The sequence below is a fragment of the Aythya ferina genome (assembly GCF_964211825.1).
Source record: "Aythya ferina genome assembly, chromosome: 24".
NCBI lineage: Eukaryota > Metazoa > Chordata > Aves > Anseriformes > Anatidae > Aythya > Aythya ferina.
This window is the reverse complement of record NC_140322.1, coordinates 6,950,858-6,966,869: the sequence shown is the minus strand read 5'-3', so window position 1 is coordinate 6,966,869 and position 16,012 is coordinate 6,950,858. Positions and strand designations below refer to the sequence as shown.

At 51.6% G+C, this 16,012-nt stretch overlaps 1 protein-coding gene across 1 annotated transcript; it reads right to left on the bottom strand.

Moving 5' to 3' along the window:
• Nucleotides 1–1,741: 1,741 nt before the first annotated feature.
• On the bottom strand, nt 1,742–9,584 carry THEMIS2 (thymocyte selection associated family member 2). The gene is made up of 5 exons (XM_084496910.1): nt 9,412–9,584; nt 4,245–4,385; nt 3,927–4,127; nt 2,515–3,738; nt 1,742–1,956 (listed from the first exon to the last, which is right to left on the bottom strand). Exons 1-5 carry the CDS (start codon nt 9,503–9,505, stop codon nt 1,862–1,864), a joined length of 1,755 nt encoding a protein of 584 aa, XP_084353036.1. The 5' UTR covers nt 9,506–9,584; the 3' UTR covers nt 1,742–1,861.
• Nucleotides 9,585–16,012: the final 6,428 nt, after the last annotated feature.

Here is a 16,012-nt window from a genome sequence, read left to right as displayed (position 1 = left end):
TTTGGATCTGTTGGGGACAGAAGTGTTTGTTGCTTTGAAAAATGCCTATGTTTAAAGCTATGAGTGAGCTAAGGGTGAAATCCAAGCTCCTGCTCCTCTCCTCATCCTCCTCAGCCATAGTTCAACAATTATTCTTTTCCTCCAGGGCAAGCAAAAATCATGTTCTGGGATGGCTGCAGTGGGTTGCTTGGTTGAAGCTTTGTACATAATGTTTAGGTGCTATAAATGGTGATAGTGCTTGTTTGCAGGAGAGATGAGTTCTTGCTTTGGTGAGTATTCAGTGAAATGATCTCAACAGCAAGAGTCAGTGTCTTAGTCACAATGCTGTGATTTGAGGAGAGGACCCTGATACTGACTGTAAATCACAGGGTGAGAACAAAGAGAAGGAAACCAGCTCAAATCCCATGTAGGGCTTTTGCCAAGTTAGAAGGGAGGAGATGCTCTCTGCAACTTGGTAAATCTTCTCTAGACCCTAAGTGAGGAAGGACATGAACTGAAAAACAACCCAAAATTATACTTTACTGAGAGATTATTATTATTTTTTCCAACAGTTTACTAGTAAAGGAATTGAGAAGTTTGTTTTCCAGCTCTGATTTGTACCTGCTTCTAATCTGAAGTACCTAGGTCTGGAAATTGCCCTGTGTTGGTGCTGCCTGGCACTGCAGCAGTCAGGCAGGATGGCAATGTTTTGTCCAGTAGTAGGATGTATAGAAAGCTGCTGATGCTGGTTCATGAGCCTTTAGTAGATTCCAGCAAAACTACTGCAAGAGAAGAATTTGTTCTAAACTTTTCAATTTGAAATGGCTATGAGCATGGCACATCCTTAGGATCCAGCCAAGCTATTATGCAGAAAGTGTGTGGATGATATTAGTGCATAGGAGCAGAGTGAGACACGTGTTCTAGGGCCCTGGCCAGCACCTCAATGACATCTTGGTGACTGCTCCGTTCCCAGGATGGTTGCCCAACTGTTTGCTGCTCTGGTGCAGTTGGAGAGTCAGACGAGTGACAGCAGAGGACGCAATCCATAGCAAAACAGCCAGCTACAGCAGAGCAGGGAGGATTTAGTCTGCATATGTGGCCATTCCTCAGGCATATGGGCTACTTGCATTCATAGAATCATATGGGGCTGAGGTTGGAAGGGACATTAAAGATCATCTAGTTCCAATCCACCTGCCATCAGCAGGGATGCTACCCACGAGATCAGGTTGCTCAGGGCCTCATCCAACCTCTAGGGATAGGGCATCCACAACCTCTCTGGGCAACCTGTACCAGTGCCTTACTACCCTTACAGTGAAGAATTTCCCCCTAACCCATAATCTGAATCTCCCCTCTTTTAATTTAAAACCATTCCTCCTTGTCCTGTCACTGTCCAAGCAAAACCGTGTTCTCCATCCTCTCTATAATTCCCTGTACTGAAAAGCTGCGATGAGGTGACCCTAGAGCCTTCTGTAGGCTGAACAGCCTCAGCTCTCCCAGCCTTTCTTCGTAGGAGTGGGGCTCCAGCCCCTTGATCATCTTCATGGTCCTCTGGGCCCACTCTAACAGCCCCACATCCTTCTTATGGTTGGGACCCTAGACCTGGATGCTGGACTGGAGTCTTCACTAGTAGGGCCTCACAGGGGCAGAGCAGAGGTTTGACAAGCCCCTCCCTTGACCTGCTGGCTACTCCTCTGCTAATGCAGACCAGGATGCATTCAAGGAAAGGGGGGCACATTATTTGCATCATCGAGGCAGGTGGAAGTTGTGCTGTGGACCCTTAAGGTTGTATTTAGTCTTTATTTAAATAGGCTATTTAATAGCCTTAATTTAATACAAGATCTAAGAATATTCAGAGGCTGGACAGCTTCCAGAAACCAGATGATTAGAAAGGAAAAACAGTCTGCATTTTTTTAATTGTCTTTTGAATGTCTTCTTCAATGACTTCATAGTCATGTTCATCACTGCTTCTCTCCATGTCTGCAAGAGAGAAGTACAGACTATGTACATAAATGGAGCTGGAGCATGGCTGAAACCCTACAGGGAGATGCCCCTGCCTGCCCTCCCCTCCTCCCTGATGTGGTGGTGCAGGAGGAGTACCTGCACCAGGTAGCCCCAGCGAGTCTGGGGCCAAGTGCCTGCAAGGAAAAAGGCTTCTCGCCATTATAGACGCTGGCTTCTAGTGCCACAGGTCCCTTGCAATTTGGGGGGCAGGAATATTCTGCATTTGAGAGCAGGTCAAGGCCAAGTGCTCATGTACAGTGTTTGTTTCTCAATAGCCCTTGAGGCCAGACCTTGTTTTCCCTCATGCCACGGTCCATGTGTGGGACAAAGGATGGGACAGCCACCCACAGAAACCCAGCTGGTCTTGGGCTAACACGTGGCTGGGTGCCGGTCTCCTCAGCAGAACATCCCTGCCTCATGTCCCCATGGGGACAGCCCCAGGTACCTCATGGCCAGCAGTGCCCCACAACAATACAAATACATGTAATACATACATACAACCCGCTATTGCCACTGGGGGCCCTGTGCTCTCACCTGTGTCACTGGGAACCTTGCGGGACCGGGGAGCTGCCGGCAGACGGGGACGTGGGCTGTACTCATTGGGGGTGCTCTGGTGGGTAGTAAGGCTCTTCACCTTCTGGGGAAGGACCAATGGCGGTGGCAGTGGTTTAGCCAGGCATGTCTGGGAGCTGGTGGTGGGTCTGGGGACCTGGGAGCGCTTTCCCCTGGAGCGTGCCCTGTCCTGCTCTGGGGCAGGGCATGGCTGTACCTGCACATCCCTACTGGCCACCTTCGGCTTGGGGGGCCGTGGGGGTGGAGGGGCTGAGCCACCCGGCAGCTGCGCCAGCAGCTTGTAGTAGAAGGCCTCAGTCAGCTCCTCCACATGGGAGCAGTGCGTGGAGGGGGCCTGGGAGCAGACAGGCTCCTCAGTGAGGACAAGGGAGAGGTCCAACCACTGGGGTGGGATCTCAAAGCCCTTATCTGGCTCCTCACAGAAGCTGCTGACCAGGAAGGGCTGGGTGATGCGGGCCTCCAGCCGCAGTGCAGGGAAGGAGCCCAGCACATCCCTCTCCAGCGCTGGGTCCGTGGCCACCACCCGGACATCGCATGGCAGTGGCAGCAGCTCCACCAGCTCCGTCAGCCTGTACTTCTTGCTGTCACACACCTCCTCCACAAAGCTGCCCCCCAGATCCAGGGGCAGCAGCAGCTCCTCACCCTCCTCCTCCTCACCCTCCTCCTCACTATGGCGGAGGCACAGGAGCCGGGTGCTGGCACCAGCCAGTAGCAGCTGCCGGGCCTCCAGCCGGTCACCCACACTGAGCGGGGGCACGTCGTCCTCGCGGCCCTCACAGTCCTGCATTACCACCACGTGCAGCTGCTGGCCAGGCTGCAGGCTGGCTGCCAGCTCCTGCACCCCTGCAAACTGCCGGGGCCGCCGCCTGAAGCGGCCTTGGTAGGCACTGGAGAGAAGGAAACGGCGGGTACCGCTGCGGGCAGAGGCCAGGATCCTCCAGGTGTGGGAGCAGCTGTGGATCTGCAGCCGCTGTCCCTTCCGCAGGCGGGAGACCCAGGCACTCTCAAAGATGGTGGCACTGTGGGGCCCCTCCAGGATCTCGGCCTGTGTCGGCAGCACCTCCTCCATCCCCAGCACCTCGCTCAGCAGCAGTGGCCGGGAGAAGTGGATGTCCTGCGACTCCTCTGTCACATCCTCCACATCCACCTCCAGCGTGGAGGGGATCTTCACCTCATCCCGTCGCACTGCAGGGGCAGAACCACTCTGATCTTGTGCTCGGCCTCTTCCCATGCTGTAGAGAACCTCACCTTGTGCCCACCCTGCCTGCAACCACCCATGCTGCCCGTGTCAGGGCCCTATCAACAAACTCGTGTAAGGCCCCCCCCACTCTCCACCCCCCAGCACCCCTGCCTGGCCCCACAGCAGGACTCACGGTTCATGGTGGCCTGCACCTCATAGACAGGGCTCAGGAGCAGGGCATGGGGGCCGATGGTGGGGCACCGTAGTGGCTGTGTCTGCCTGCCCCTCCACTCCAGTGCCTGGTGCAGCGTCAGGCCCTTCTTCCCGCTGACCCCCAGGAAGGGTCCCTGTGGCGTGGGGTATGGCACCAGATCTAGGGCAGGCTGGAAAAGACCTGTGGGAGGGCAAGGATGAGACCCTGACAGGTGCAAAGGGCCTCCCAGTGAGGAGGGCCCTATGGGGTGCCATGGGGCTCGGTTGTGGTGGGTTGGGGCAGGGTGTTCTTGCTCACCCTTAAATGTTGGCAGCAGCTCCGTTGTCTGCCCCGTGTGCACATTCTCACAGACAACCTTCTGCAGTGTGACAGCTGTGATTTTCAGCAGGTCACCAGTTGACAAGCAGCACTCATTGCCTGAGATCTCATACACAGACCCTGCAGGGAGAGGAGAGACATGTTGTCATTGACAGTCACTGTGCTGAGACTGGGCTGTGGGGTGCAGGTGTCCCACATGGTCCCAGACAGCCCAGCTGGGTCACATGTGGCTGTGGAGTGGCTCCAGCAACTCTGTTATCCCCTGCCTCCTCTCAGAGCATGGGGACAGGGAGCTGTCACCCATCAGTATGGGCACTTGTACTCTGGGAGTGGTGCAGGAAGCAATTGCTGCCAAGCCCATCAGCTGCTGCTTGCAATCTGTTCACAAATGGGTTTATTTCTGCTTGGCTGATTGATTTTGAGCCCACATGCTTTGATTACCAGTGGGCAGAGATTGCTCCGGATCACACAAGGCCACATTCTCTGCTACTGCTGCTGTCCTGCACAAGTGGGGCTGCAGCTGGACACTCTGGTGCCAAGTGTGGTGAAGCTCAGCACAGCTGAAGAGGGCTGAGCAACCAGCATCCCTCAGGATTTCCTGGAAGAATCTGCCTCTACCAGCATTTTTAACCGTTGTTAATCTCTGTTAACAACACACAGAATGACACAAAGATGGGTTTTAGATTCAGACCTTTGAATTTCCTCTAAGCTGTCCCTTCCTGTCTCCTCAGAACATCTGCAGGTGATTGGTGCTTCCATCTAACACTAGAAGATCCTGACTGAAGTCAGAGATACACAGGAGTCCTGCGAGAGGTGGCAGCAGGGGAAGGTGACCAAAGAGGAATATAGCGATATGGTCTAGAAGGCAGGGTTGGGGTTAGGAAAGCCAAAGCCCACCCAGATTATCAATAGGGGATTATATCGTGCTTAACCAACTGATCACCTTCTACAATGAGGCGTTAGGCTCGGTGGACAAGGGGAGAGCAGTGGGTAGTGTTTACCTTAACTTCAGTAAGGTTTTTGGCGCCAAAAATTTTGGCATGTCTCCTATCACATCCTTGTAGAGAAGCAGCTGAAGTATGGGTTAGATAAGTGCCTGCTGTGCTGGACTGAAAACTGGGTTATCGGCCCAGAGGGTGGTGATCAGTAGCACAAAGTCTACTTGGAAGCCAGTAACTGGTGGTGTACCCCAGGTGTCAATACTGTGTCTAATCTTGCTTAACATCTTCATTAACAGTCTGGATGATGGGGCAGAGAGCACCCTCAGCACCTCCAGATGACACAAAACCAGGAGGACTGGCTGATACACTGCAGGGTCATGCTGCTGTCCAAGAGGGCACTCAAGAGGCTGAAAGACAAGTGTGAGGACAGGAACCTCATGAAGTTCAAAAAAGAGAAGCTCAAAGTCCTGCCGATGGATGGGAATAAGCTCTTAAGTTCTGAGGACTTCCTATGAACTTTAGAAGACTTGTTTTATTGTGTTGGTGGTCTGTCATCGGTACAGCTTGCCCAGAGACTTCGTTGAGTCTCCTTCCTTGGAGATCTTCAAAAGCTGCCTGGATGTGGCACTGGATGTGCCACTGGCTCAGCATGGCCCTGCCTGGGTTTGGCCTGCATGGTCACAAGAGGTTCCTGCCAACACCACCGACGCTGTGAGTTTGGCAGTTCCCACCACAAATAGTCTGGGCATGGTCTGTATCACTGCCAAATACCACTTACATGGTGGTGGCCTGTATTTGGTTGTCTGTAATGAGTCCCATGGCAGTGTCAAGAGGCCGAGCTGTAGCCTGTCCCTGGTGCAGGCTTTGTTCTTTCTGGCAGTGGGCTGAGCTTGAGTGTCCTAGTGCACATGGGCCTGACTGGGGTTGAGCATGAGCAGACACTTCAGGCTGCTCGTGCGCACACTTGGAGCTCTTTGGTTTTAACTCTTCCCATGGGCAGGGGAAACTGGAGGGAGCTGGATGGATGTGGCTGGGGTAGAGGGTGGTGTGAGCTGCCTGCTGCAGGTGGCGCCAGTTTTGGGGATTATGCAAGGATCAGCTTCTTGCAGAAATGTGGGAAGTGCTTGCATGGTGTGGAAATGCTTCCAGGGCACAGCTGCTGTGCACCAATGTTCCTGGGGGAGTCACAGGACTCTAGGGCTGTGGTGGGGCTGTGGGTTCCCTGAATGCTGAAGGGGGCCATGGAGGGGCTGTATGGACAGGGAGGAGGGCTGGCAGCTGCATGGGTCAGGACAGAGCTGGTCTGCAGGCTCAGTGGTGGCAGACAGGGAGCTCAATGGGCCACCTGGGTGAACGGACTGAGCTGGCACCTCTGACAGCCCCACGTACTGGTCAAACCCAAAACACCATGGCATGATGTACTGACATGCACAGCCATGTCAGCAGGCTTGGGCCAGAGGGAGCCAAGGCTGGAGACACTGCTGTCAGCTGGCTGGCATCCCTGTGCTCAAGGAGTACATGGCTACAGGCACAGCTGCAGCAATGAGCATGGCTCTGCAGAGTGTAGGGGAAACAGCAAGGTGAGAACAGCCGCAGAGTGCCTGCCCCTGGGACCTCTTCCTCAGGAGAGGGAGAACCTCAATGTGGAAATTACTATGGAAAAATAACCAGGAAGAGGTGAATGAAAACTCGAAAGCATCAGAAAGTCTTGCAGTATGCAAGCACCGGTCCCCCTCCAGCCACACTGTGACAGTATCGAGGACATGATCTGAAACTGGAGGATGCACACAGTAGGGCTGCACTGCCCACAGCACAGCCATGCCTTGTGCCATGGTGCAGAGACCTTGTGAACCCCTGTAGTGGGTTTACGTGGCAAGGTTTTGGTAGCAGGGAGCCATAGAGGTGGTTTCTGTGAGAAAGATCTAGAAGCTGCCTGATGTTTGGGAAGGGCCCCATTGTTTTCCAGATCTGAGCCAATAAGCGATGTTGTTTTGCGCCTCTGTGAGAGCATATTTAAGACAGGGAAAAAACCACTGCGCCAGACAGCAGCCGGGAGAGTCAAGGGAATGAGAAAAAAGCCTTGCAGGTGCCAAGGTCAGTGTAGAAGGAGGGGGAGAGGTGCTCCAGGTGCCGGAGCAGAAGTCCCCTGCGGCCTGTGGTGAGGACCATGGTGAAGCAGGATGTCCCCCTGCAGCCCATGGAGTACCACAGTGGAGCAGGGTTCCACGCTGCAGCCCGTGGAGGAGACCACGGTGGAGCAGGTGACCTGGCAGGAGCTGCTGCCCGTAGGGGAGCCAGGTTGGAGCAGTTTTCTCCTGAGGGATGGACCCTGTGGTACGGACCCATATGTGGAGCAGTTCTGGAAGAGCTGCTGCCTGTGGGAAGCCCACGCCGGATCAGTTCATCGAGGACTGCATCCCGTGGGTGGGACCCCACAGCACAGGGGATGAGAGTGACCGAGAAGGAGCAGCAGAGAAGAAGTGCTGTAGACTGACCATAACCCCCATTCCTCCGTTCCCCTGCGCCGCTCGGGGGGAGGAGGTGGAAGAGGGTGGATGGGGGGAAGGTGCTTTTGTTTTTTTTTTCCTTTGTTTTCTCACTTCTCTCGCTTGTTAGTAATAGGCAATAAATCTTACTATCTCCTTATGCCGAGTCTGTTTTGCCCGTTACAATAATTACTGAGTGATTTTCTCATCCTTATCTCAACCCTTGAGCCCTTTTCACATATTTTCTCCCCATTCCTCTTTGAGGAGGGGGAGTGAGAGAGCGGCTGTGGTGGAGCTCGGCTGCCCACTCGAGCGGAACCACGACAACCCCCCACATGCCTGGCAGGATTGGCTCCCTTGGGTGGCAGTGAGACACAGGCTCTGCATGAGGAGGCTCGTGGCTGGTCCATGTAGGAACCTGAGTTGCTCCTCGGTGCTATCGTGGCATCAAGCCACAGCTGTTGCAACATGAAATATTAACAAGAATGTGGAGGACATGAAGAGTGTTTGGCTGAGGGAGAAGCCTGAGAAAGGGCTGAGAGAGGCAGAAGTTTTGTTTAAGTTCTTGGAGACACCCTCCCCGCCCACTTGCAGTCCCCAAAACAGAAAGCCAGAAGTAATGACAGGAAATCCAGAAACATTCAACTCAAAATGTTTAAGAAACGTTATCTCTGCAAGATAACACATCTGCAGGGTGCAATGCTGACTAACCCCTGGTGCATAATCATCTGCCTGTGAAAGTCTAACACCATCTACCAGCAGCCAAGGGAATATGTAGCTGGGAGCCTTGGAAGAGCTGGCCAAGGGGTCTTTGTTGTGCTGACACTTATTTCTAAGCAGTCAGAAATACCTAGAAGCTTGTACAATCCATGCCCTGAAAAGCTTCCAGTGCTGGTAGCAGTGCAGGTGTCGTAACACAGGAGATAAACAGTGCAGAAGAGTACAACAGGAATGGCCGGAGACTGAACAATGTAATTGCATGCCAAATGCAAACACCATTTCCAAGCTGTGGGAAAGATTTGGTACTTGACTACACTGCGAAGGGACAGGGTAAGTATGTTCTGGGACACTCTGCCTTTCATGGAGCAGGAACTCCTCAGACTATGCTGCCATGCCATGATACCATCCACCATGAGCAATGACCCCTTCTGACCCTGAATTTCTGCACTCAATGAGCTGCTACCAAACATTTTGCAGCCTAAAATTTCTCCCCCCTCTGAGATGGACTCATGACAAACATCCCGCTCTGCTCCAGCCTCCTCACCGCAACTACCAGCAACTGCTAAATACGTTAACTGCTGTTGTTTCAATGAACGGTGGCAGTTCTCCTCATTTAGTAAATTTAAGATGTTATCAATGGCAAAGGCTCTTTGGGAGAGCTAAACATCCATCTCTGCTGAGCTTCAGGGAAAAAGAATTAGAACACTGCTTCTGCTCTTTAAAAGTCAGTGTGACCTAGTGCTAGAAATCTCACAAGTCCTGATGGTATCTTGCACAATGGTGTTGGCACAGTGGGCAGGATCCCACTGTGCATTCCCACTTTTTTTTGGAAGCCCCAGAAATCCAGCAAAAACATTTGCTAATTTCTGACTGCATCTCGCCACCAACATGACCATCATCTGAGGAAATTACACTGGTCCAGGTTTCATCTCTCAGGGCCAGGGGGAGGTGGCACAGCCTAGGGGCACTCCTTTGTGGCAGTGGGCACCCAGCACTCACCTTGGAAGTAGACACCAGAGCATATCCTGAGGATGCGGGGTAGGGTGGTGGGGTCCAGGGAGCAGATGTATTCCTGGAAGGAGAGGGGCTCCATGCCTGTGCTGCTGTGTGTTCCGGGGTCCTCTGCAGGGAGTGAACTAAGACAACTCTGGGCTCTGCTTTCACTTCTGCATGGTTTTCACTTCTGCTTCTAGCACTGGTAAGTTCCTGCTCCAGATACTTGCTGCTGGCAGCTCTCCAGTCTATGTAAACAGACTGATGAGCTGCTGAGACAGCCCAATTCCTGTCACCCACGGCCTGGTGGCTCCTAGCCCTGCCCTGCCCAGGCTGATGGTGCTGAAGGCAGGCAAAGGCACAGACCTTGGCTCTGCCATGGTGCTGTCCTGGCTGGACCAATGCTCCAGCCCGTCCTGCCCAGGCTGTCCTCATTGCACACCTCCCATGTGCCAGCCTGGCCTACCCTAGAGTGATGGTGCTCTGGGGTAGAGGCCAGGTCTGAACAGACCATGGCAGAGCTAGTGAAGGGCTGTGTCCAGGCAGCCCTCACCCCTTGGAAACACACAGGCACCTCCATCCTGCTCAACTCCAGGCATTCAGATTCCACTTGCCCCAGTCACAAATCTCTCCTGCATCATGCCCTGGCTGTGTTCAGCATGCAGAGGAGCAGAGGGGAACCAGCAGGTCCAGATGGAATCTCTGTGTGGCTGCCTCAGCCCTGGGCAAGACAACAGCCACATTCCTGTGTCTGGCACAGGCAGCAGCACCCAGCTTGGCCTCCCATAGAGATGAGGATGTCCTTTGCCAAAGCAGTGGAGCACAGTCCCCATGGCCACAGGCTCCACACCCCAGTCACACAGGCTGAGATGGAAACATCATTTCTGAGATCTGCAGCTCCTGGTGAGCCTCAACTTTCTAACAACTTTCCTTCAACTTAGCTCATGAATCAAACTGAAGCTGCAGGCTAGGAACAGCAGGAGGATGGGCCTGCATGTAGAAATAAAACTTGAAGAAAGGTATTTTTAAATAGATGAGGCACAAAAAGGTGTCTTGCTCCGCTTTGACTCCATTTGCTGAACAGGAATTTCTTAATTCCTTCACAGAAATGTGTATGTTTCCCATTGTTAAGAAGAGCACAAAGCAATCTAAGGGACAGAGAGACAGAGAGTGCTGGAGCACTGTGATTCCCCCACAGAAGACAATTTCAGTCTGCCTTCAAGCATGTTGTAGCAGCAGAGGTGTCCAAAGGATTTCAGGCCAAACTGCCACTTGGAGCTGGACTATCCTTGGCACCAGAGCAGCTCAGCTGTGCCAATGTCTTGACAACCTACAGGGAGGGAGACCCTCGCCCACCTCACCAGTGACCTGTCCCTGGGCTGCACATCCCTCCCAGTTGAGATACTTTCCTATTGCTCAGCCTTACATGTCCCAGGTTGCAGGTGTGGCCATTGGCCCTTGCTGTCTTGTCTGCCACTTTTGGGAACAGGTTGGCTCCATTGCCTGTGAAACTGTCCTTTGAGTAGTTGTGGGCTGCTATTAGATCACCCTTCTCCTCCTCTTCACCAGACAAAACTAGCCCAGCTCCCAAAACCACCCCCTTCGGGTGTCACATAAAAAGGTAGTCAAATGATCGCCTGTTTCAGAGCCCTGCCAAGGACTTCTGCTGATACTGTTTTGCAAAATTGAAAGTATTTAATAAGTCAACAAGATATAACACATTCACAATTGCTGTTGACAAATATACTCATTGCAATAGCACGAATATATAATAACAGTGCTAGCAAAATACTATGTGGGGTATTCCTCACCAAAAAGTGAAGGTGCAGAGCTTACCAAGAAGGCATTTTTGTCTTGGTGGAGGAGAAGAAGCACAGCCCTTCAACTGCCTCTTCTAGGTCTCCAATCTCTTCTCTCCCCCCACCACCCACTTTTCTAATTGTTTTCTCTCACTCTATCTAACTAATGCTATCACTAATGCTGTTTTTTCTAACACTAACAATTTTCCTTTATACTCTAAACTTAAACTTCCCCCCGCAGGGTGATGTTTAGCATAATTTGGATGGAGAATCAAGTTATAGCCATATATGTTTAGCATGTACTTCATTAAGCTTGTTATCATATCCAGGGGTGGATAAAAATATGTTTAAAAATAAGAAAACATGGGGAAATTAAATGAAATGGGACAGAAACATACAGTGGCTTAAACAGAACTGTGAGAATTCTAGTAAAGCTAACAAAATACATTCATGTATGTATTTTAACTATCAATACCACACAGCTGCTCCCAAGCTTAGCAGCCTATAGTTTACCAAGTTAACAAACTGGTTGTAGTTGGAGAAGATACCAAAGACTGTCCTTGGTCTTTCCTGAAGTTTCATCCCACAGACATGAAAAACTAATACCCAAGCAGAAACAGCACACAGGAAACCCAGCACTAGTGCAGCTCTGCTCATTGATGCATTTTTGCATTTTGACACTGTTGCAGGTTCACCTGCCCCTGATTCCCAGAGCAGGTTAGTGATACAAGGAAACATGATCAAGGGGGATGCTAGTTTGCAAGGTGTAGAGTGCCTCTTTTGATGCAGCCCAGGACACAATTGGCCTTATGGGATGCAAGCGTGCACTGCTGGCTCATGCCGAGCTTTTCGTCTACCAGAACCCCCAAGTCCTTCTCTGCAGGGCTGCTGTCAGTGAGTTTTTGTCCCACATGGTCAGCTGCACCCCATCCAGCATCAGCATACCCAGTCTCTCAAAAGCTTGTCCAAGGCTGTAGAACCCAAAACCTTGGCACAGCACCAGCCTTGCAGCCAATTCACTTGGCCCCTTTGTCTCCTTCTTCCTGGGTCCCAGTCACGAACTGAGAGGACAGAGGAGAACACTACATGCGCTCCTGATCCCTTCAACATATTTCCAAGGGACATGGATTTTTCCTTTTTGGTATTTCAGAGTTTCCTTGGTACAGCTTCATTTGATCCTACTTGAAAAAGTAGGAAGTGGGAGTCTTTGGAACCCACCAGACTTAGTAGTCTCTTTGTAATACCGCAAATACAGGCCCCAGGCAGCAAACCTCTCCAGAGAGATTGTCCAGATGGCAAATGGGAGCCTTGGTGCTTCTCAGAGAGGAGTCTCCAATGACTAACACCCTTTGCGCCATTTTTGTGGCACTAGTTTTGATGCAGTTGGGAGACTGATCCAACTTTGTGTGGTCGGCCTTTCTCAGTTCTCTTTGTTTTTTTTTTTCCGAGGTCTTTACTTGTTCTCCTGGAGTCTCCTCTCTCCTGCCTTAGAACCTTGTATCTATTGTGTAGGGGCACTTCATGGGCAGGGGGGAGATAACTCCTCCATCTCTGTTCTGAGACAAGAGTCTACTCTCCTTCGTCATATGAGTCTTTCAAATGTGCTTGTTTTGGGCTGAACGCTTGTTTCCGTGCCCCTTGCCTGGACTTAAGGCAGGGAGAGATGTCCAAGTTGGCTGACAACAGCCCATAGGGCTGACTGGCTCTGATTTGGGGGCAGCAACACCCACTGTGCTCTCATGGTAGCTTAGCCTTGAGCCTACTAGGTTATCTACTCAGGTTCAAGGGTGGGGTGAACAAGGCTAATGCTTTGCAGCTACCTGGAAGCATGTGTAATGGACCCATGAGGTTTGGGATGCCTGCAGGAAGCAAAGTAACCGAGCAGTTGTAGGAGGAAACGGCAGCAAACTTGTCAGGGCTCTGTGATCCCAAACACAGCCAAAACCCTGGGCTGAATAAACGAGTGGAAATAATCGAACATAATGCTTTCACTTCCTCCTGCTCTCGCCAGGCTGGAATCTTCCTGCTAGCTCTGCCTGCAAAAGGAGGAACAGGACAGAGGATGCAGGGCCCTGGGAACTGCTGCTGTCACAAATTCCACCCCCTTCCACACACAGCTCTCACTTCCCCACAGGGACCAGGAAAGGAAAGGACAAATCAGGCACCCTGAGCCTGAGGTCAGGGACCTAGGCGTGGGCTAGGCACATGGCCCCTGGGCTGGGGGCCCCTTTGTGACCACTGTCTCCACCTCTCTGAATTGAAATGCAGAGGCCTTGCAGGCAGTCCCTTCACAGGGGTGCCCTGACAGTAGGACAGCACATAGAGGTACTCCAACTGTGCTGCATAGGCAGCAGAGGACATCAGAACGTGACCCACTGCTCCTCCCAGCAAACAGCACCCAGCTCCTCACTAAGACCAGAGGCTGGCGCAAGCTGTGCATCTCAAAGGCCGAGGAAGAGGGATCACCAAAAGCACTGAGATGGAAACTCCTCTCAAGGGGATCCTTACCCCTACTTAAGCATATAAAAAGGGTGAGAATGGACAGTAGAAGTAACAGGAAGAGGAAGTTACTACAATCAGAGGAAGTTGCCACAATCTCCGTGTTGGTTCAGCTCACTGACAGTAAAGTGAATGCAAATGCTTTTTTTTCCCCTCCAGCTGAGCATTTGTTTGTGATGAAAGAAAATAGCTATTTTACCTACATACCTACATCACTCGCACATTTAGGTTAAAAAAAATGCTGAAAATGATTCACAGAAATTCAAATACTGAACTGGGTGTCAGTAGGTGACTGGGTGTCACCTACATCTTGACCAGGATTTTGGTCATCAAGAAGCAACTGACACCTACATCCTAGTGCATATTCTCTCCTGCATATGGAGTAACTGAGACAAAATGGTTAAAAGGAAACAGAAAGATATGAAGCATAACAGAAGGGCCCAGTGATATCAAAATAGGAACAACTGTTGGCTAACAACTGCCAGCAGCCAGAGGGCTATTACAAGTTTCACCTAGTTATTTCTGCAAAAGACAGGGTGGACAGAAGCAGCCCTTTTAAAGGAAACTTTTATTTTTCCTGGAACTGGCTTTTTTTCCACCCAAAAACCCACAATGTGATGAGCAAGTGATGAGCACTCAGCAAACAAGTCATATAGCTCACATGAAGTTTCTGTGCTCCTAGGCTGGTGACCAAGTATGACGAGGGAAGTGCAAACATGCACTGGGCTTATAAGGCAATGTTTTGGTAGCGAGGGCTGGGGGTGGATGGGTGGAGACTCTGTGAGAAGAGTCCAGAAGCTGCCCTGTGTTAGAAAATAGCCAGTTCTAGAGGGCTCCAAAAGGGACCCAACCACTGACCAGAGCTGAGCCATGAGCTCTGTGGAAAGAAAGGGAAAAAATTGCTGTGTAACAGCAGCTGGGAGAGAGAGGATTGAGAAACTGAGACAGAAGGAATCCTGCAGACACCAAGGTTGGTGAAGGAGGAGCAGGAGGTGCTCCAGGCACTGGGGCAGAAGTTCTCCTGAGGCCCATGGTGGATCAGGATGTCCCCCTGCACCCATGGGGTGCTACAGGGGAGCAGATCGCCACGCTCCAGCAACTCATGGAGAGGAGCCTAGGCAGGAGCAGGGGATCTGGGAGGAGCTGCCGCCCATGGGATACCTGTGTTGGAGCAGTTTGCTCCTGGGGGATGGACCCCATGGTATGGAGCCATGCAGAAGCAGTTCTTGAAGAGTTGCTGCCTGCGGGCAGCCCCCACAGGATCAATTTGGAAAGGACGGCATCCCGTGGGAGGGGCAGCACATGGAGCAGGGGCAGAGAGCGACCGAGAAGGAGCGGTGGATGATGTGTAATGGACTGACTGCAACCCCCATCATCTTCTCCTCTGCACTGCTTCAGGGGAGGAGGTAGAAAAATCAAAAGATCTGAGATCAAAGTTGTGCCAGGGAAGGGGGGATGGGAGGTGCTTTATTTTTTTTCTTACTGCCTTACTCTGTTATCAGTTGGCAATAAATGAACTTAATCTTCCCCAGGCTGTCTGCTTAATACATGACAGTAATCCTTGAGTGATCTCCATGTCCTTATTGCAACCAGTGAGTTTTTTTCATTCTACTTTCTCCTCACCATCCTGCTTAGGAGGGGGAGCAAGGGAACAGCTTGGTAGGCATCTGGCCAAGGTCTACCAACCTCAGTGCTGCATGCAAAGGCGAGCTCTTTCTATAGCACGACAGCTTGTCTGAAACACCGCATAATAGTGGGGACTGCTAGCGTTAGGTCAGAGGTTGGACTCGATGATCTTGAGGTCTCTTCCGACCTAGAAATTCTGTGATTCTGTGATAATGTCATCTCCTGGCAGAGAGGAGGCTGCTGAAGAAACATTAATGTGGTTTATTTCAGTTTTCACTGAGCTTGATGGCAGATCTTACATGCAGCATCTCACAGGAGCATGCCTAGCCAGTCAGTGCAGAGCTTTTTTGGCAGGAGACAGGTGGGCTTGAAAAGGGACACCAAACCCATGGTTTCGTTTTCTCTTGAAAATACTCAGAGCACCCTAAAAGCTACTTGTCTGCTGCTTGCCCTGGGTTGTACTCGGCATCAGATGGAGGTGACAATTCTGGGTGCTACTGGAAACTTGACTGGGCCCTTGGCAAATCCCTTAGCTGTGCAATGTTCTAAATGATATTTTGGGATCTACACTGAACTGAAAGCCAATAGCCAGGTTCTCAAACCGCATGGGCAGTCCCTGCAAACACAGGACATACTCCACCCCAGCATATAGGGCTGCTAGCTGCTCTCCAAGCCCCTGCAGT

Bases quoted from the DNA above. Each gene is read 5' to 3' on its own strand.
- THEMIS2 (XM_084496910.1), bottom strand. From the start codon at position 9,505: ATGGAGCCCCTCTCCTTCCAGGAATACATCTGCTCCCTGGACCCCACC. The intron at 4,128-4,244 runs GTGAGCAAGAAC...GCCCTCCCACAG, and splicing joins GCTGCTGCCAACATTTAAGG to GTCTTTTCCAGCCTGCCCTA. The intron at 3,739-3,926 runs GTGAGTCCTGCT...CTGCCCCTGCAG, and splicing joins GGTGCAGGCCACCATGAACC to TGCGACGGGATGAGGTGAAG.